Source organism: Schistocerca americana, chromosome 6 (assembly GCF_021461395.2).
Source record: "Schistocerca americana isolate TAMUIC-IGC-003095 chromosome 6, iqSchAmer2.1, whole genome shotgun sequence".
NCBI classification, from domain to species: domain Eukaryota; kingdom Metazoa; phylum Arthropoda; class Insecta; order Orthoptera; family Acrididae; genus Schistocerca; species Schistocerca americana.
The window spans coordinates 134,329,389-134,352,678 of record NC_060124.1 but is presented as its reverse complement, the minus strand read 5'-3'; the positions used below and the strand labels follow the sequence as shown (position 1 = coordinate 134,352,678).

Here is a 23,290-nt window from a genome sequence, read left to right as displayed (position 1 = left end):
ATGCTATGTTTGCTCATATTTCATGATTTACAGTAACAACCAAAATATGTTTCTGATCAATATTTTTGAGGTTATCCTATAAAAAAAGGGCTTTGATATGAGATTTTCACAGCCTCTCTCTTTTTTGAGTGATGGAGTTGGCAGCCTTTGAAAATAGTCTCTCTAGTGGTATATAATTCACACAACCTCTCACATACTGTCTTGCTAAAACGTAACAGTGCTTGAGATTTTCTGATATCTGTAAAGGATTTGCTCTGTGACTAACAGTTACAGGTGTTAACAAATGGAGAGAGATTTCTGCTGAGTCAAGGTTTTGAGCACAGAATATAGGCTTTCCCTTTTTCTTGGTTGTGTTAAATGAAAGTAACTTGTGATGTGATTAGATATCTAAAGGACCTCTTCCCTGAAATCATTGAAATTTTGTTGCAAATATTACACTTAGGAGCAGCACTAATGTTTTTTGTAAAGTTTCTTCACATGTCACTAACATGATAAAGAATCACAAAGGCTGTAAATATCCAAATATCTTTTTCATCAATCAACAACAATAATACATTAAAATGTTGTAATCATCTGCTAACTCAACACAATATGTAGTGCACTGTCTGACTATTAGAAAGAATGTATCAGTGGGAGGAAAGGAGAAAATGGGTTATTCTACTAAATGAATATCCACCAGTTCCCAAATCTGAAGCCTTTCCAATTGTATATCTGCAGCACTTTGTTTTACCAGCTGGTTTGTTGGCATGATAAGTTACTTTTATATTTGGAGTTTGGTGCTAAACTTGATCTTTGGAGCTCTCGCTAGGCATTCAACCTAGTTGAAAATGTAGAACAAAGGAACAGCCATAACAGATTGTCTACCACTCCACTGTATCATTTCCATATCATATTTTCTTTTTCTGTCTTTCAAATAACTTAATTATAAAATAAAGGAGAGTAGAAGGAACAATATTTTGTTTTCTTTTTGCATTCTGTTGCAGCATCAGTTTGAAATGAGTACAATATAAGGTGCATTAAGTCACTCTGTTTGAAATCCATAATTTCAAACTGCTTGTGTTAGCTTCCTGTTCTGTTTGATTTTATTTTCAGAAGTTATCATATTAACAAATAAAGCACTTGGAAATATGCTGTCAGTAACATTTGGCTCTTACCAGATAGAAAGAATATGTACCATTGTTATTGTAATTGCCAGAGTCATATTAGGCTATGATGTTATGCAGTTTTAAGCCTTACAGAAATAACACATTTTGTGTAGTTGTTAATGTATCTTATTTATGATAAAAAATAAAAAATATTATTTTCATCATTACTTATATCTTAATTACATTTCTTACTTATGTAGAAAGGTATCTTAAAGAAAGCACACATAACATAAATCGATAGCAGTTCTTTCTTTTGCTTAAATAGAATGTTCATCTTGTAGTGGACTACTGTAAATCTGCTGTCATGGCAGAAACTGAAGATGATGCAATTCCAAGATTTGATGACAGCAGCTGCAAGGCACAAGGAAAAGTTCCACTTTTCAATGAATATCTGAATGTTAACACACCACTTCAGATTGGTGGTCTTCACATAGAATTATTTCAACCACAGCAATATAATTGGAATTACATGCCCACTCTGACTGGTTTCTCTGGTTGCATCAGGAATGTGTTTTATAATGGTCAGGTAAGCCATGGTCCATATTTATAGAAAGCAAGTGCAACAAAATAATGTGTTTTATCTTGGGAAACATTTATCAAATATCATTGACACTTCTTAAATTGTTTTAGGAAAAAGGGAATATCTTTTTCAGAGTTAAAATTACTCATCACAAATTAAAATTTTGACATGCTGTAATTTTCTGCATGTCATTAACAGAATACAGTTTATAGTTTGAAACAATGCTTCCTTACAATGTGGTAATAATAGTAACTAATCTTTTCTAGTCACTTGCGCAACAAATATTTTCCTGGCTTGTTTATAGGTTCAGTTCTTTGTTGTTTAATTTGTTGGTTCTGCATGAATTTTCAGCAACAAGACTTGCTTTAATTTACAGATTTTAGAATAATTCCATCTTTACCTAGTATACACCTGAGGATTCTAGCCAAAAAACTGGCATTCGTGTAGAATTTGAGTCTCACATGATGATAGATAATTTGCACGTTTTGGGATAAATGGGATGATTTGTTTGAGTAACATCTAAAAATATGACAGCTGCTCTGCCCATTTTTACATGTATAAACCAAAAGGCAAGGCAATGAATGGTCACCAGGCACATAAACAAGACTGAAAGAGCTTTTCAGTACTATCTTTCTTTGGTGTTAATTAATAGAAAATAAACACATACACCACTATACTGCCCCTACTGACTACATTGTCACAGCACGGCGACCAAAATAGGGCGAAGGATTGTGTCAGATGGAGTGGGTGAAAGGAGAAAGGACATGGAGAGTGGAAGGAGTAGTGAAGAAGGCATGGCTAAGGGCTGGATAGGAGAGACAACAAGGCAATGATTTAGAAATGTGGCATTAGTGAGCTTACACTGATGTAAGCAGAGGGGGTTATGTATGGCTCACATTGAAGAGGAGGAGGAGGTGAGTAACTGGAAAGGGGGAAGGGTGGAGAAACATAATAGGGGGAGGGAGAACTGCAGAAAGGAACATGTGAGTACAGATTGATGGAATGAAGTAGGAAGCACATGGATACTGGTAAAGATAAGTATGGGACATGGGCCAGTGAAGATGAATGCCAGGAGGATTGTGTGATTGAAGGACATGTTACTAGGACAAACCCCTCCTACAGAATTACCTGATATTGGGAGGGTGGAGGATCCCGATGAGCTTAGTGGTGAAGCAGCCAATGAGGTCCAGCATTTTGTGTTCAGCAGCATATTCTGCCACTGGGTTGTCAACTCTGCTCTTGGCCGCAATTTGGTGGTGGCCACTAATTTGAGTGTCTTTGATAGTGTAGGATATGCTTAAGATGGGAATGAAATAGGATGTGCTTAGACAGGTGTATAGGACAGTTCTTCCACAGGTATATGACCCATGTAGCAAGGGGTTAGGAATAGGTCAGGCATAATGATGAACCAGGATATTTTGTAGATTTGGTGCATGGGGGAATATCACTTTCAGAGAGGGGGGAAGGATTGTGGTAACAATGTTCCTCTATTCTAGGCATGATTATAGGTAGTCGAAGGCTTGGTGAAGGATGTGGTTAAGTTATTCCAATCCAGGGTGATACTGGGGTAGCAAGGGGATGCGATTTGCGATTCCATATTTATAAAATGTCATTACTTTTCAAAAATGTATACCTCATTAGAAAGAATAGAATTAGAAATATTCTACTTGAAGTAGGTTACAGTACACTTGTTCGCCCACTGCTTGAATACTGCTCAGCAGTGTGGGATCCGTACCAGATAGGGTTGATAGAAGAGATAGAGAAGATCCAACAGAGAGCAGCGCACTTCATTACAGGATCATTTAGTAATCGCAAAAGCATTACAGAGATGATAGATAAACTCCAGTGGAAGAATCTGCAGGAGAGACGCTCAGTAGCTCGGTACGGGCTTTTGTTGAAGTTTTGAGAACATACCTTCACCGAAGAGTCAAGCAGTATATTGCTCCCTCCTACATATATCTAGCGAAGAGACCATGAGGATAAAATCAGAGAGATTAGAGCCCACACAGAAGCATACCGACAATCCTTCTTTCCACGAACAATACGAGACTGGAATAGAAGGGAGAACCGATAGAGGTACTCAAGGTACCCTCTGCCACTCACCGTCAGGTGGCTTGCGGAGTATTGATGTAGATGTAGATGTATTAATGATAAATAGCTATGAAAATGTAATATCTGATTCCTGGTTTCTGCCTTTTTCTTTGTTTAAAAAATAACTAAATACGTAAAAATACAGTACAAAGAAGTGAGGAACTACTTCCCGCCTGTGCAGAATACTAGAGTTAGCACTAACAGAGGGCACTCATTGTGTGCAGAACTATATTTCCTTTCATTTGCGGCTCCTTTAGCGATTTCTTTTATGTTGTTTATATTACCCAGTGCAATATCATTGGTGTTTAATATTTATGTTATTGCCTAGAATATTGGCACTAGAGCACATGTCAACCACTTTTTTAACTCTTCGTCTTTTGTCGTGTTCTTCTTTTTATTGCTTTTTACTACTGTAACACTTTTTATACTTTATAAGCTTATTACACTTTAACTATTGTATCCCCCCTTTTATTTTCACTGTTTCAATTAATTATTGAAAACTACTGTATGCTGACATTAGCGACATCTGGTCAACTTACCAACAAACATCTTGTGGCTACTGTATGGTAGCTTGTTTTAAACAGTAGTTTTACTGACAACATGACTTATGCATGTGGCTGGCTCTGAGCACTATGGGACTCAACTGCTGAGGTCATTAGTCCCCTAGAACTTAGAACTAGTTAAACCTAACTAACCTAAGGACATCACAAACATCCATGCCCGAGGCAGGATTCGAACCTGCGACCATAGCGGTCTCGCAGTTCCAGACTGCAGCGCCTTTAACCGCACGGCCACTTCGGCCGGCACTTGTGCATGTGATGTGATTTATATGTATTTGACGATGCTGGTGCATTTGCATGTGTGTGTGTGTCTGTGTGTGTGTGTGTGTGTGTGAGAGAGAGAGAGAGAGAGGGGGGGGGGGGGAGAGAGAGAGAGAGAGAGAGAGAGAGAGAGAGAGAGAGAGATCTGTTTTTGACCATGGCCTTGTTTGGCATAAAACTTATTTGTGACAGTCTTTCTGTTCTTCCTATCTGTGACTCACCATCTCCACTATATGGGGAGTAGCAACTTTCCTTTTCATAATAATGTTAAATTCAATAACATTTTACAGTCTTATCAAATGTTTATAGATGTAAATAAAACAAAAGTAATGGCAATGGAAGGTAAATGCATAAGACCAAAAATATTGATAATGTGATAATGAAACAGGTAAATTCATTTACATATCTCAGGACAGAGATATCAGTATGTGAAACATGGTTCAAAATATACAAAAAAAAGCACACCTGATGACTCTTAGGAGGTACATCCTGCTATAAATGGTAATATAAGAAGATATCTGTGTTAGGACTATGAGGAATATAAAATGTGGTGGCTGAGCCTGCACTTGTTTATGGTAGTGAAAACTGGATTCTTTGAAAAGGAAGAAAAACAGAGAAATGAAGCAGCTGAAGAGGGATTCTGGTGACATGTCTTGGTCTAACATTAAGAGATATGGAGTGGAATGAAGACATAAGACAGCAAATAGTTGTGGAAACAACAGTGACAGAAGAGATGAGGCACTACCAAAGAATTGTGTGACAACGTCAAAAGGATGCCACCTGAGAGCCTGCAATGGCAAGAATTAAATATTAACTGAACTAGAAGCCTGGATATGCAAGGGCTGATGAAGAGAGGGAGACAGCAGTTTTGTTACATTCTTATGGTTTTTGGGTGGGCCAACATGCACTCCTTGAAATGGAAGAAGGAGTAGAAGTTTTATTTTCACTTATAATGGGGTCTCAACTATTATATCAGTTTTTATGGCCAGAGAAATTGCAAATATAATGGTACTGTACTTTTTTTATATCAATACAATTATTTAAGTATGAAAAAGACACCAAACTCTCATACTGTTCCATATCAAAAAATCCAACTAATAAATTATGAAACAGAACTGCTAGCTAGAATTTACTTTCAGGTGGTGGAATATAAAAGCAAGAGAGAGGCACTGTACTAGCTTTCAGTAATGTTGGATCATTCCTTGAGGAGGAGAGGGAGTTAGTTTGAGGGAGCATAATAAGAAATGGCAGGTCTCTCAGAGAGCATAATAAGAAATGGCAGGTCTCTCAGACTCAAGGGTAAGTGACCTGTCCTTCCTTTTAACCTGCCCCAACCTATCCATCTTTCCAGTACATGTGTCCCTCTCATTCTGGAATTCAAGAACCAGCATGTCCTTCTTAATCTTCCCCACTCAAGCTCTCTTCCCTCCACAAGGAAGGAACTAACAGTTTAAAAACTAGGATAATGTTGTCACTTTTACTTTTCTGTGTTTGTATTTGCAGTATTACATAATTTGCCTTCTGAAGGTGGCTTATCATTTTAATTGCAGTAAATTAATGCATAAAATGAAATCGGACAGATACACTATGTGATCAAAAGTAACCAGACACCCCAAAAAACATAGTTTTTTTCATATTAGGTGCATTGTGCTGCCACCTACTGCCAGGTACTCCATATCAGTGACCTCAGTAGTCATTAGCCATTGTGAGAGAGCAGAAGGGGGTGCTCCATGGAACTCATGGGCTTTGAACGTGATCAGGTGATTGGGTTTCACTTGTGCCATACATCTGTACATGAGATTTCCACACTCCTAAACATCCCTAGGTCTACTGTTTCTGATGTGATAGTGAAGTGGAAATGTGAAAGGACATGAACAGCACAAATGTTACAGGCCGACCTTGTCTGTTGACTGACAGAGACCGCTGGCATTTGAATAGGGTCATAATGTGTAATGGGCAGACATCTATCCAGATCATCACACAGGAATTCCAAACTGCATCAGGAGCCACTGGAAGTACTATGACAGTTAGGCAGGAGGTGAGAAACCTTGGATTTCGTGGTCGAGCGGCTGCTCATAAGCCACACATCATGCCGGTAAATGCCAAACAACGCATCACTTGGTGTAAGGAGCATAAACATTGGACAACTGAATAGTGGAAAAACATTGTTTGGAGTGACGAATAGCAGTACACGATGTGGCAATCCGATAGCAGGAAGTGGGTATGTCGAATGTCCTGTGAACGTCATCTGGCAGCAACAGAAAAATTTGGAGGTGTTGGTGTTATGGTGTGGTGGTGTTTTTCATGGAGGGGGGTTGTACCCCTTGTTGTTCTGCATGGCACTTCACAGTACAGGCCTTCATTGATGTTTTACGCACCTTCTTTCTTCCCACTGTTGAAGAGCAATTCGGGGATGGCGATTGCATCTTTCAACACGATTGAGCAGCTTCATAATGCACGACCTGTGGCAGAGTGGTTACACTACAATAACATCCCTGTAATGGACTGGCCTTCCCAGAGTCCTGACCTGAATCCTACTGAACAACTTTGGGATGTTTTGGAACTCCGACTTCATGCTAGGCCTCACCGACCGACATCGATACCTCTCCTCAGTGCAGCGCTCTGTGAAGAATGGGTTGCCATTCCACAAGAAACCTTACAGCATCTGACTGAACATATGCCCGTGAGAGTGGAAGCTGTCATCAAGGTTAAGAGTGGGCCAATTGAATTCCAGCATTACTGATAGAGGCCGCCATGAACTTGTAAGTCATTTTCAGCCAGGTGTCTGGATGCTTTTGATCACATTGTGTATAATAGTTATATAAATTAACTCAAGTTAACCATGAGCTTTTCTGCTCAGTGTTCTGCTTGATTCCTTTGTTCAGAAGTGGCACTATAGTCAGGAAGGAAAAAAAAAATATCAAAACTGATCGCATACTCTTAATTTACATTTACATTTCAATTCTTTCCACATTTTTCATAAGTGAATTTTTGGCTAAATTCTTTCTGCATTTTATATCAAAATGCTCATGGGCTAACTATAGCCTTTGTTGTTGCTTGGGGGGGGGGGGGGGGGGAGATTTCCTATCTTCTGATTGTATTAAACTGTTGTATTTAATGTTTGTTCATTGTAATATTTGTTTATTATAAACCATATAATAATGTACTGCTTGATACTCCACAGATCTATGACCTGTATGATCCAGCTTTGTCAGAAAACAGCAGAAAAGGCTGCCCAATGACAGAAAACTTATGCTCCACCATTGATTGTGGCACACATGGCACTTGTAATGGTGATACATCTAATGTTCACTGTGTCTGTGATGCTGGTTGGACAGGACATAGCTGCCTCACACCAACTGTACCAGCACGATTTGGCTATCACAGTTATGTAAAATTTTTGTTATCATTTGAACCCAGCAAATTCAGCATGCTTGTCCAGCTCAGGTTCAGAACAAGAGAACCAAATGGAGAACTGTTTCATTTCGCAGACCAGGAAAGCCAAATATATGCTGTACTTGGTGTATGTATCATATATTTTCAATCTGTAGTCCATTTTTTATATTGTTTTACATGTTATTAAACTCTACTGGATGAATATACACTGCCTGACAAAAAATGTTAATCACCTGGAAGGGGAGGAGGAAATAAGATGAAACTTCATTTGTTGAGAGAGCATATTGTGTTATTTAAGTGATCACAAAAGCTAGGGAAATTTATTAAGAACTTGGCAGTATGAACCTACTTATCAGTATGATGCTGCATCCCCTCTGGCTTGGAAGCATGCATCAATTTGGTTGGGAAAGGTGTCCTGAAGTCACTGTATCCTGTGACAAGCTGCCCACAAGTGTTTTAACTGGTCCATGTTATACTGGCACCGGAACAGAATTAATGTCTGAGATGGCCCCACATCTGTTGTATTTGGGACAGACCAGGATATCTTACTGGCCATGGGATTATCTCAAGATTATACAGACAGTTCGTAGAGATACATCCCATGTGTGGACAAGCATTGTCCTTTTGCAGCCTGGCACTATGATACTGTTGCATGTGAGGTAACATATGAGGATGCAGGATATCAAAGACATACCGTTGCGCTGCTACAGTTCCCTCTGCCACAACCACCTACAGCCTAAAGTCATAGCCAATGGTTTTTCATGCCATGACACCATGAGTAACACTGCTGTGCCTCTCCAAAGCAGTGGAAGAATGGGACTTCTCCCCAGGTTGCTACCATATTCACTAACAATTTTCACCGAGGGTAGAGATTCATTGCTGAACACAGTGTGATGCCATTCATGCTTCCCAGGCCACAGCACCCCTCCAAATGCTGCCATTTGTGTTGTGGTGTAAACAAAAACCTACGCATGGGATTGTAATTCCCTAGTCAAGAAGCTGCTAGTCTCCAACAGCAGTGTGATATGAAACAGAATGTTGCAGGCAGTCCATTTCTGATTCTCAGATGGCAGGCACAGATGTGAAGGGGTTACGACGTGCTTGGTGCCTAATATGCAAGTCTCACTTTTGGTAGTCAGGTGTGGTCAAGTGGAATCTTGATGACAAGTATTCCAGCCCTCACATATCCAAGCAGTCCAACATCACACCACTGTCACATCTGAGTGCCCAACAAATCTGGTTGTTGTACGACTCAACCAGTTGGCCAAATGTAGACCCACAGTGAGGCCCCTTTCAAACTGTCAGGTGCAGATAACACTGTCTCTCATGAGAACACAGCACCTTTGTGTCCTTCACAATGATCACTCAGCATCTGGTGCTGTTCATGTCTGTTATATGTCCTACCAGGTCTGATAAGAACACTAAACATGAACAATACTAATGCACTCTGATCCCATTTACCTGTCACATAGGAGAATAACTCTGATCATTTACATACCCACTGATGATGGGTACTTGTATGAAGTTACATTAACATCTAACAATCCCTTTTGGCTGCCTCACTTTCTTTTGTCAGGCAGTGTTTTTTTTTAATATGAATAAAATATAACAGACAGTTAAGGATGATACTAAAGAAGAGCTCAAGATTTCTGACCATTTCAGTATGTATATCTACTTCAGTGGCTTATCATTTGATGGCAGCAATTCTTTTCTTAACTAGGTATATCTGCAGAACAATTCTGCTTGGATCTCTCCTTCAAAATGCAAGTGTTTCACAATACAGAACAATTAAAAGTTGCTGACAGTGAACAGCTTTGAGTATGGAAAGATAGAAATTATTGCTGTCTTCATTATATCATGTGGAACCATCAGAAAATATTGCATTATCATATTAAAGAATTAGAGTTTAGAACAGATACAGAGTAGGAATATAAATGTTACCTTTATTCAGTAGCGCTACTCTGTTCACAGGGCTACTTCATCTGAATCTTTGATTGAAGTTTTAAAAGGTACAAAACCACCAGATAGTACATTCTTAAAGATAACTATAGTTCCTTTGGCAGAAATGCTTCAGTAATGATTTCAGTCCTGTCTAAGACACTTTATTTTCATTGTGTAAGATGCATTATATTTCTTCTTTCTTCTTAACCTAAGAAGGGGAAGCCCACTTTAATTAGATTGGTAATAGTAAATATATGGGAGGTGGCACTAGCTTTCAAGTTTTACATCACTTTTTCTATCAATAAAGCTTTATAAAATGTAAATAATACGTAATTGTTTGAGAGATTGAAAAACTCTTACAATTTATTCGTTGGAACTCATGTGATTGGATTATGAATCAGAATAGATGGTCCTACCAATCAGTAGCCAAAACAAGGTAAAGTCAAGATTTCAGAAACACAAACCAAAAAAAGCAACCTTCCAGTTGTAATGGAAATTGGTGCAATACAAACGGCTTAGGGTGTAGTGACAACAACTCACAGAATGGTTGAGGTGCTGAGCCATTGATAGGCCCAAAAATAAGACTGAGAATGTTGCTAGCTTCCCAACAAATACTTCTTCAAAGCTATAGTCATATAGATGTACAATTCCACATCCTATTTACTACATTATGTAAGTATTGCAGTTCAACTGGGATGAGGGGTTGTGTGAGGTGGAGCAGGTTAAGGGAGAAACAAAGTGGGGAGCGCGAGAAGGATTGGGGTGGGGTGGCTGATAGTCAGTGGGGAGAGGCAGTAGGTGAATAGAATAGGAATGTGTCAATGCTGATCTTGTTCTGGCTGCAAGCAAGGAGAGTTGTGAGTAGTACACAATTACATGGAGGAGGAGTGGGGTGGAGGGGGAAACAGAACAGAGGATGAGACAGATGGTGGAGAAAAATAACATGAGCCCAGGATAAGTTACATTGGTTTCCTGGGGCAGGGGCTAGCAGAGATTGAGGCAGGGTGGATTATAAGACCGAAAGATGCAATAGAACAACAACTCGCAGCTAAATAATTCATGGACACTGTTAGTAAAGGTTTAGGGTAGGATGCTACGAGGGGTGGAGTCCTGGCATCAAGTCAAGGTCAGGAGGCTGACAGAGTACTGTGCCAGGTAAGTGGGTTCACTAACTCAGAGGGTAGATAGCTGGTTGGGCCTGAAGGCATTAGTGAAAGATTATTACAATACTTAACATTCATTACCCACAAAATACAATTGACTCTATGACATCCAGGCAACCAGTTTGGGCAGGACTGGTTGTAGTGTACCACTGTGGAATGCACCAATCCTCACTCGGCCCACAGACAGTGATGTGTCAGCTCAACAGCTGCAATGTCATGAGGTCAGTCACCTCACGTAAATAGGCATTCAGCCATGTCCATGCCTAGTGCAACTGCATACAGCTTAAGGGAAGTGATGCTCAGTGACCTATGACCCCATCATAGACTGCACACAGGCAAGGCATCTACCAGCTTCACTCAGAGTATATGAAGTCATGCAGAGAAGTGCTATGGCCTGCTGCCAAGAGAGAGAGAGAGAGCTGGCTCCTTTGAAGTCTGACGCAGGAATGGAGGCAGGCAGCAGCAGCAAATCGCCCACACAATGATGGATGACATTCTGCTCCCAGGCCTGACACATGGTGGCAGCCACAGATTCAAATCAGTCTTAACTTGGAAGTTGGCGCTGCAGCTCACAGCAAGCAAGTCCCTCCAGAGAGGACTTCCTGATCAACAGAAAATTGAAGGAGGCCAGATAAGCAGAGAGTCAATTGATACAGGCAGCCCCTCTTGACAGGTTTGCTCCAAACTGCATAGTACTCCACCAGCACAGAACTAGTATTCATACAGGACAAGATCATGTGCTTGTAAGGTATCCCTTACTTCAAGATTAGAGTGCATTTTACTTTATTTTCAGTTTTGCTATGTCACATACATGAAGTAAACATATCTGCACTGCAGTACATATGGAGTAAGGAGCAAGCAATTGGTTCCCATGCTAGCTGGCACAGGTGGTTGGCCATCTGGCACATTCAGAGCCAATGGGATCAGGTGCCAATGCAGAAATCGCTCATGACATCAGCAAGGATATACATGGGGAAAGTATATGTATTCTGGCACAAATCAAATAATTGTTATTAATAAATATTTGCTAACAAAAGTTGTCTTTTGCCACTTAGACATTAGGAGGAGTCTACAAGTCATAAATACTATCTTTCCATAATTTAACAATGCCAGGGAACATTGATATGAGTAAATAAATTAATAACATTGGCACAAGCAAAGATGTACAATCTTATATGAACTACACTGATTGAACACTCAAGTTATGGTCTGTGTTCTATAGTCGGCAGTTGTCAATAGGATGCCTGTCAATGCAGTCACACAGTAGACCGTGCTCTCGTACCATTAATAGTTGGCATATAATCAGTGTTTCCTAAATAAACGCACCGTAATGGCATCCATGTAAAAATTATTTGTACAAAAAAAACTTCATCCTGCTTCACTATGTGAAACATGTATTGCACTTTCAGAGTCTGACAGTGCTGCTATGGCTCTACAAGGTGGCATAAAACTATGAGAGCATCTCCACATAACAGGCAGGAAGAATTCCTATGTGGGAGCTCACTAAGTAAATTCAAAGACGAACTGGCTTAATTATCACAAAACCCGGTTGGGAAAGCATGGTCAGTTATATTGTACACCCCTTATACCACCATCTATGGACTCACTGGCTAAACTGAGACATTTCTGGAGATTTAGTACAAGTGGGCAATTCTTGCATGCTGTGCTATGGTGGGCAGTAACGACATAATTCATTTCGGTTTTCCTATTTGGTCAGCTCTCTTGGTCACTCCAGGATTTCACAACTTCACCTTTCAGGTGGTCTTTTGTGCTGTGTCAGTAAACTGAATGGTTACTCTTGCATTGAACTTCAACTTTCTTGTGATACTTTGTGGAGCCACCATTATGATGATATTCCTTTGTCACTATGATGCCATTTTGGTACATTGCTTGCTCAGGTGCTCAACCCATACAGGGTGTAACAATAACTTCCATGTTCATTGTGGCACTATCATTCATGTTCACTGTGGCACTATCAGCAATTCTTTCTTACTGGAATTCTACCTGGCTATTGATCCATTTTGCTCAGCATCTGACATTGCCAGGAAAGAACTCTGAAATTTTTTTCACTGCACCAAGTATATCATCATTCCAGATGACATGGTTTATGAAACAATCATTGACATTATACATGTTGTGTCCAGCAGCATGTTCTACTGGGTAGTCAACTCTGCTCTTGGCCACAGCTTGGCCATAGCTAGTCATTCATGTGGGCAGCAAGTTGGTGGTCATGCCCACATAAAATGAAGTGCAGACATTACAAGAAGTGATTGCTTTCAGAGACTGTTCTGTCTCTGATACGAGAGGATAAGCCTGTGACAGGACTGGTGTAGGATGCATTGGGTGGATGTATTGGCCTAGTCTTGTGCATGAGTCTTCCACAGGGTTACGATCCCTGTGGCTAGGGTTTGGAGGTAGGTATGGTGTAAAGATAATGCTAAGTTTAAGTGGACAGTGGATTACCAATTTAGAAGGGGTGCAAAGGATTGTGGGTAAGATATTATTCATTTCTGGAAATAATGATAAATAGTCAAAGCCATGGCAAAGGATATGGTTCAGTTGTTCCAGTGCAGGATGATACTGGGTAATGAGGAGTGTGCTCCTGTGCAGTTGGTTCCTTGGGGTAGTTGCAGGATTAGGGACTAGCTGCTGCTCCATATTCACCAGCACGTCTGTACAATGGTCCTAAATTCACTCATCCTGCTCTCAGTATCTCTTCTCCATAGTCTCTCTCACCCTGTGTTCTGTCTTCCCCTCCCAATTTGTAAAATTATTTAGAAATGATACCTGTATGGTACAAAAATTGGCAGTTGACCCTAAATACTGAAAAATGTGAGGTCATCCACGTGAGTGCTACATGGAATCCATTAAACTTCAGTTACACGATAAATCTATCAAATCTACATCTACATCTACATTTATACTCCGCAAGCCACCCATCAGTGTGTGGTGGAGGGCACTTTACGTGCCACTGTCATTACCTCCCTTTCCTGTTCCAGTCACGTATGGTTCGTGGGAAGAACGACTGCCGGAAAGCCTTCGTGCGCACTCGAATCTCTCTAATTTTACATTTGTGATCTCCTCGGGAGGTATAAGTAGGAGGAAGCAATATATTCCATACCTCATCCAGAAACGCACCCTCTCAAAACCTGGACAGCAAGCTACACCACGATGCGGAGCACCTCTCTTGCAGAGTCTGCCACTTGAGTTTGCTAAACATCTCCGTAACACTATCACGCTTACCAAATAACCCTGTGACGAAACGTGCTGCTCTTCTTTAGATCTCCCCTATCTCCTCTGTCAACCCGACCTAGTACAGATCCCACACTGATGAGCAATACTCAAGTATTGGTCAAATGAGTATTTTGTAAGCCACCTCCTTTGTTGATGGACTACATTTTCTAAGGACTCTCCCAATGAATCTCAACCTGGCACTCGTCTTACCAACAATTAATTTTATATGATCATTCCACTTCAAATCATTCCGTATGCATACTCCCAGATATTTTACAGAAGTAACTGCTACCAGTGTTTGTTCTGCTATCATATAATCATACAATAAAGGATCCTTCTTTCTATGTATTCGCAATACATTACATTTGTCTATGTTAAAGGTCAGTTGCCACTCCCTGCATCAAGTGCCTATCCGCTGCAGATCTTCCTCCAAAGGCTGTAAATTCAACTAAGTGCCTTGGAATTACAATTACAAACAACTTAAATTGGAGAGAACACATAGAAAATGTTGTGAGAAAAGTGAACCAAAGACTGAAATTTATTGGCAGAACACTCAGAAGATACAATGGTTCTGCTAAAGAGACCACCTACACTATGCTTGGCTGTCCTCTTTTGGAGTACTGCTGCATGATGTAGGATCCTTATCAGATAGGATTAACAGAGTACATCAAGAAAGTTCCAAGAAGAGCAGCACATTTTGTATTATCAGGAAATAGGAGAGAGAGTGTAACAGACATGATACAGGAGTTGGGGTGGACATCATTAAAACAAAGGCATTTCTCATTGTGGCAGGATCTTCTCACAAATTTTCAACCACCAGCTTTCTCCTCTGAATGCGAAGATATTTTGTTGATGCTGACCTACATAGAGAGAAACAAAGATCATAATAAATCAGAGCTCACATGGAAAGGTATAAGTGTTTGTTTTTACTGCATGCTGTTCAAGAGTGAAATAATAGAAAATTATTGTGAAGGTGTTTCGATGAACCCTCTGCCAGGCTCTTAAGTGTGATTTGCACAGTATCCATGTAGGTGTAGATGTAGATGTATAACCCACTCCTTCTCCATGTCACTGTGCACCGCACACAGCTGCCCCTGCCTGTGGCCAGAATGAGCTCACTACTGTCACATTCCTATCTTGTTCACCCACTGCCTCTCCCTTCTAGGTGTCAACCACTCTTCCCCAGCCCCTCCCCCATTCACCACCTATTTTTCTCCCCTCATCCACTGACACAACCCCATGTCACAGATGGGCTGTAGGGTTGGCACAATGTAGTCAATTGGGACAGTGTAGTAGTGCAGGTGCATGTGTCTGTATGTGAATCTATAGCTCTGAAGAAGGATTTGTCCAAAAGCTAGAAATGTTCTTAGTCTTGCTTATGTATCTGTTAATGACCCAGTGCCTCAAATACTCTGTGGCTTGTTAACACTACTCCTCCACAATAATTATTGTGGAACATTAATACATTTCATTCAAGTCATTAATATGTCTGTGTTTCAACAAGAACCAACAGAATTTTCCATAAATATTTATGTATACATTTTAAATTGTCTGACAGACACATTCTTTGACACTGTTTTGTCTTTGTAAATGTTACAGCCAACTTTGCATGTTGTCAAAATATTTAGGTGTATGTATGCTGTTCTGCTCTGATTGTATGAACTTCTTCAAAAAATAACCATCAATAATATAAAATGATGCAAAACTTCCAAAGCAAATGGCACAAAACTAACTCAGTTCTTATCTTAGAAAGTTTTTTTTATGTTGTTCTAGTTCCTTCTTAGCTACAATCACAGAAAAAAGTCCTTTTTTTTGCATCATTTTTGATGTATGGCATCACTACACTTTAATCACAATGAAAACAACCAACACTGCATGTTCAGCATTTGTTGTCTGTAATTATAAACATGGACATCCATCTGGCAATGAACTTTTTTGTTGAGAATGGGTAATGGTGCTATTTATTCTTAAGAAACTATGAACAGCAGCTTGCTGCTGTTTGACCTTTGTCTAGGTATTAACATTTAATAAAAAAGTGAGACATGCAGTCTGTACCTTTTGAAACCAAATGAGCAGTTCCTTTAAGAAAAATGATGGAAATGTAGAAATGTAAGAAAAAGAAGGGCAAATCATGAGATTTATAAGAATCTTCAAGTCTTGTACCAGAAGCTGATCACAAACTATTTTAGTCTGAGTCTCTGAACAATTGAATGTCAGTGCCTTTGAATGTTTCTAATTTTAACACATGATCATTAAATGACGTGTGATAGAAAAGCTCTCTTCAATGTAGGCAACTCGCAAATACTGAGAATTTTTTCTCAGTATCTATATTTGAGGATTGGTAACTACTGTTAGCTGCATTAAAATAGGTATGCACATAGTGTGTAACCCTTATTCTTATGGCACATAGCCAACTATTTTTCCATGATAACTATCAGTGTAACCAAGAGGACATTAAGTTAGCAATAGAAGATAAATAATAACTTGTATTAAATATAGAAGAGGAAGCAGTAGCTTTTTCAAGGCAGCAGCAGTCATGTTAGTTTTATATCTTAAATTTAGCCGCAGTAAGTGCAAATAAAGTATAGAAATTTAACAACAAATAACAATTAATTTAATTTCTAAGAGCTTTTCCACTTTGTTATAATTATCTATTGAGTGATTTTCCATTCCTGCAGATTTTCTTCCATCAGTGTAACACAATGAATGAACTGTCATCTTCTATAAGTACAGTATTTTCCCTGTTTCCTTGAACAATATTCCAAACTGGTTACAGTTTATTGTCAAAGGTGTTACTTCTGTAATGTTTACAGCTTTTCTTTGTATATGGAGACTGCAGGACTGTCTTCTTCAAAAATTCAGAAATTTTCTGTGAAGTGAAGACAGTAAGCTACTGCTGTTGACACTGGAGAAGTGTGTACCAGCAATTCTCATAACTTTCTTTGGATTTGACTGTGCTGCTGCCAGACCTCATTAGTGTACTAATACTTTGTACTGTACTATCATTGTTTTCATTTTATCTAGTTCATGCCTAATACTCAATCTCACTGTTATTAGCTTGACCATTTTCTAATTTCCATCTCTCTTTCTCCCTATTCCCTTCTCTCTCTGTGACTCTATCTGTTTATCTGTCACAATAAATACAACCAGATTTGTGAAGTTCAAGACCTCAACCTAATTACATATAAAGTTGATAGAGTATTTTCTTTAATTCAGTAGAAATATCATTAGTGAGACCCCATGCTGTTTAGGGGTGTGGAAACTAGTTTTCACAGAAACCACACAATGGGACTAGATAAAAAATATGTATTGCAATAAAGTTGTAGATCCTGTCTTGAATTGTTCTACCGTTTTTATTATTATTATTATTATGGCAACAGACCACGAGTAACTGCCACCTACGAAGTGGAGAGTAAATGGTCTTTGGGGACTCATGGTTCTTTCGTTCAGTCTTGGGAACTTTGACTGCAGCGTGCATGCTGTGAATTTCTGTAGAGTTCTTCTTGTGTTTTGTGTAATTACATGAACTTAATAAAAGTGCCTGATTGTAATCGGTTGGAGTTTTCTGTGCACGGTCAGTCGCTACAGCCAGAAAACCCACATTGGTGACCCCGAGTTGCGAAAATACATTGCATTTGCTCACTGTGTACCACTGTTTTCGCGCCAATAGACAATGTTGCAACCTCCAGTTTTTCCCGCAGTGGAGAATGCCACAACTGCAGAATGGACAATTGACTGTGAAGCACAATGCTTTACCCCGTGTGCTACTAATACACCGGGAATGTTTGTATCTCCAGTGTTTGCCTCGACCGGCCGGACGACCCTAACCTCTGCCGGCACACCACACCGGGCACTGTATACATCAGGGTGGACACCTTCTACAGCATTCTACACTCGACAGAATGCTCCTCCAGGACAAGATCCCAGAAACCCTTCGCCCGAGTTTCTACCACAAAACATGGACAACGTGGCTGTCCAGTTTCGGGGTCCACTTGCAGGGCTGCCCCCTCCTCAGAGCGGTCTGCCATTTAATGTGTCCATCTCCATGTCAGTCAAAGGGGCACTCACATCAACTGCACCGGGCCATGTATACACCTACCCAACCTGCCACCCCACGCACACCTCGGGCGATGCACTTGCCGTGGTTCCGCCCTATCACTCAGTGCTCAATCGCAATCACATGCCTCTGCTCTAGATTTTGTCTGCATCAGCCGTTGATCCTTCCATGTCTGCCATACCCTGCTCATCGTATGGCTGTGCAGATTTCCTGCCTACAAGGACTGGATATTTTTTCGTGCCTTTCCTATACCCCCGCAAGCACTGGTCCCTGGTCGTTTTCTGAAACTGTCGCCATTACAACCAGACAACCCAGTGACATGGTTTATCTTGGTGGACAACATCTTGGACATACATGGTATTGCGGATGACAGCACTCATTTTGTGTGTTTAGTGAACCACCTGCATGACCACCCTGATCTCATCAGCGAATTGTTGCTGAATCCACCCAAGAGCAACAAATATGCCTCTGCCCATGAACTATTCATTGAATGCCTTTCTCATCTGCCAGCCGATACAATTCACAACATTATTTATGATGAGACTTTAGATGACAGAACCCCCTCACAGCTGTGGCGACGCTTCTGTGCGCAGGTCAGTACCAAGATCTTGCCAAACTCAGCGCTCTGGGCATCGTGGTTGGTGAAACTGCTGCAAGGACTACAATTACATTTGCTCCCACGTACTATAGCATCACTCGAGGATAAACTATGGCTGGTAGACCAGGCAAATGCCATTATTCGGCACCGCCACCTCCCTCCGTGCAGCACAGCACCTAATACCGCTGAGGTTGGTAATCCTGTGAGCATAATTCCACCATCAGATGGTAGAGGCCGGGCATGTGTGTATTGCGGGCAGCACACAGAACAGCAGCCATCTAGTGGCAAAGATCAGGAATCGCGACCGGGCCGGCAGCAGCCTCTCCCCATCCCAACCGGGCTAGCGCCTGCCCACCTGATGCTTCGGCTGGCGGGACAAGTACAGCTAACTCCACATATGCTGGTTCCACTCCAATTACAGGGATGCTGCTTGCAACTGCCACCCGCCCTGCGCATTCCCAAACACTGCACGCAGTAGACGCCACGGCTTGCAGATGCATGCAAGGGCGCCCATAGATGTTGCATTCTGTCAGATCCCCCACCCCATGGGGATGTCTTTACACCTTGGATGTTCGTGCCAGTATTTTGTCATTGATACCAGAGTAGACATTAGTGTCATACCTCCCACATTTACCATAATGGACATGACACCAGCTAAACTGTTCCTTCGAGCAGCAAATAAATCGTCACTTCATGTCAATGGTTTGGCTGAGTTACCTATTGACCTCATACCTGGCAAACAGTTCACTTGGTCCTTCTACACGGCTGACATAGAAGACCCAGTTTTAAGCATTGACCTCCTTTTTCATTTCGGACTGTCTCGCCCAGCTTTAGTCCGGCGATGCACTGCGTGGGACTTGGACACCACTGCCCCCCGACACCAGAGATGCGCCTCGTGGAACTTTGTCGCCGCCAACACGGACAGCTTCCCCAGCACATTAGGTTAGTGACTCTCACATGCTACCGATTCCTGTTCACGATGGCCGCCAAGTGAGTTCACCAGCCCAGCTGAACGCTATCACGAATGGCACAACACACAAGATTGTCACAACAGACGGGCTACTAGTGCATCATAAAGCACGCCAACTGCTGCCACTTAAGCTGTGCCTCGCTAAGGCTGCAGTGGAGGAACTTCTGTGGGCAGGTATTGTTCATTCATTGGACAGTAACTGGTCTTCACCCATACATTTAGTTTCCAAAAAGATCTATCACTGCCTCAATGCGTGGACCGTATTAGACAATTATCTGACACTTCATATACAATACTTTGCGCAAGTATTTAGCAGGGCACGCATCTTCAGTGTTTTGGACTGCTGCAAGGAATATTTACAGATAAACATGGAACAGAGCAACATACCAAAGACAGTGTTGATCACACTTTTCGGCCTCTATGAATTTTGTTATGTGCCTTATGTTCTCAAAAATGCGGCCCTAACTTGGCAACATTTTATAGACTCACTTCTCTTTAACTGCACATACTGTTACGCATAACTCAACAACATACTCAATTTTTTCCTCCTCTGACAGAGAACATGAACTCCAGTTGGCCATGATACAGGACTTACTGACACGTAACAGAGCCGAGATCAATACCGATGAGTCACAAATCCTCTGCTCCACTGTCACTTTTCTGGGGTACACCATTCCCTCAGAAGGTATACGACCCCCTCAGGAGCAGGTTGACTGCATTTGTGATCTACCCCTCCCAGTGTAGTTTCATGAATTACACTGGTTTTAAGGAATTTTCAGTTTCTATCATAACCTGCCGATGGTGGCAGCAATTCAAGCCCCTTTGACTGATGCACTGGCTGGGAAACAAACCTCAGGCAGTCACTGACTGCAGTGGTCTGACATCATGGTGAGAGCTTTTGAAGACCTTAAGTCAGCGTTAGCACATGGTGTCACTCTCGCCCACCCTTTGCCAGATGTCTGCATCTCTATTACAGCAGATTCAAGTGATTTTGCAATCGGTGCAGTCCTCCAACAGCATTCAGTGACATGACACAATCACTCCATTTCTTTTCCAAAAAACTATCTATGGCTCAATGTAAATCGTCAGCATTTGACAGAATTGCTTGCAGTTTATGAAGCTGTAAAATATTTCTGCACAGACATCGAAGGAACATAACTTTCACAGACCATTGCCCCCTCGTGGAGGCTATCCATAACCCTGCTGTTGACCTTCCCACACATAGGTTTCGGCAAATGGACTTAATTTGCCAATACACAACAGACATCCGTTACATCCGAGGTTCAGAAAATGTGTTGGCCGACTACCTATCACGTATCACTGCAATTTTGTTCCCCATTAATTTCGATGAATTGGCCCGCTTACAGAACAATGACGCTGAATTGCACAACTCCCGACTGGACCCAGATACTTCCCTCCAGATCATTTCCCGCAACCACTGTGCTCAGTCAGGCCACTGTGGTGCGATACGTCTGTGGGCACCACCCAGCATATTGTTCCCCCTGCTCTGCGACACCCAGTATTCGCTACATTACATAGCCTTTCACATCCTGGTGCTAAAGCTACTACACACCTTGTTACAGAACACTTTGTGTGGCTGGGTGTGAAGAGGGATTGTTGTACTTGGGCTCATGCTTGTTTACAGTGCCAGTGCAGCAAAGTCGGCAGGCACACACAACCCTGTCGAGGTAAATTTGACATCCCAAAAGGCCACTTCCAACATGTGCATCTGGACCTCTTAGGACCGTTACCCGTGTCTGGTGGTTTCAGGTATATCCTGTCTGTCATTAACCGTGTTACACATTGAGGGGGGCAATACCCCTGCAGGACATCATAGCAGATTCCGTAGCCTGCATTCGTATCCTCCTGGATAGCTCAGTCCGGTTGCTCTACATCCATTGCCACTGACCAGGGAAGGCAGTTTGAATCCCTGCTGTTTAACAAACTCTGCATACTCTGTGGGGTGGATAGATTCTACACTACGGCTTGCCACCCACAGAGCAATGGACTGATCAAGCAGTGGCACAGGACTCTGAAAGCTGCTCTTGTATGCCACGGCATTGAGTGGTCGAACGCCCTTCCCTGGGTTATTTAGGAATACACACGGCTTACAAGACAGACCTCCAGGCTTCACTTGTGGAGGTCCTTTATGGTGAGACACTAGTTTTCCCCAAAGAGTTTGACAACAATGAAGCAGTCGTCTACCTGTCTGACCTCCCCGCTCTAGTTGAACGTGTCCAGACACACATAGCTGTGATCCGCACGCCCCCTCCGTGACAACACAACTGTCCTTGGGTCTTTTTGCATTCAGCTCTGTACTCTTGCGAGTTTGTTATGTTGTGGGATGATGCAGTCAAACCAGCATTACAGTCACATCACTCTGGCCCGCATCGAATAGTGGCTCACATGGACAATACTAAGGACATTCCTGTCAGTGGCCGTCAGCAGATAGTTTCCCTTCAATGCGTGAAACCAGCCTGGATGATCACGGAATCTGTACCACACCCTCTCGAGTCAGGTGTTTCTCCGTCAGGTAATGACTCCGATCTCACACAGACCGCCTCCTCCCCTGTGCCCCGCCTTGATCATATGTGCACTGAGCCTACACCTGTGGGCAGCTCAGTTGTTGCATGTGACGATAGTCTACCCTTGTTTCACGCAGGCACTGAGTGTGACAATCCACAACCTCAGGCCCAACCACATGTTGCATGTGACATTACCCCATCGCAAGTGTCGGCATCCAATGCCCCCACAGAGTGTTCCAGTGTTTCTCCTGAACAATGTTATTTTTCCCCACCACCTCCCCTTGTGCCCCCTACGTCCACTGTTGACAAAATCTGCATCTCAATCAACGCCTCTGAGTGCCCACATGACGAGCTTTACTTGCAACTCCACAAGGGATCCATCTTCGTCCTCTGCATAGGGGACACTTCAGGTGAATCCACCCCCATGTCACATATCACCATCCTGCACACAGTCCCCATCCCACATGGGGTGGATACGTCAGGCATAGCTACAACGGTTAGCACCGACAGGATGCTCAAGAATTGCATCCCCCTCTCCGCCTGTACTGCAACACCGACATCTTCTGTGCCAGTCCAGTTCACTCCTGCAGGTCGACCAGTTCGTTCCCCCCACCCCCCATTGGATGGTGGACTATACCAGCACTAGCCCACCCTGCACAGACAGCAAGGACTCTTTGCACATGCCTCTATCAACCAGCAAGCATCCCACAACACTACTACACAGGAAGACACCCACATCCTTCCCCCAGTGCTCCGCACTGCTGGGGGAGGCTCTGTGGCTACCACTGACTGCGAGTACCTGCCACCTACAAAGTGCAGAGTACACAGT

At 41.9% G+C, this 23,290-nt stretch overlaps 1 protein-coding gene across 1 annotated transcript in view; it reads left to right on the top strand.

Moving 5' to 3' along the window:
- The window catches only part of LOC124620008 (neural-cadherin-like), a 306,270-nt gene that overhangs the window by 201,106 nt on the left and 81,874 nt on the right, over window positions 1-23,290 (top strand). The window contains exons 19-20 of the mRNA XM_047146673.1: window positions 1,411-1,671; window positions 7,762-8,100. Of these exons, the coding sequence (XP_047002629.1) occupies window positions 1,411-1,671; window positions 7,762-8,100 (600 nt within the window). The remainder of the gene's footprint in view (window positions 1-1,410; window positions 1,672-7,761; window positions 8,101-23,290) is intronic.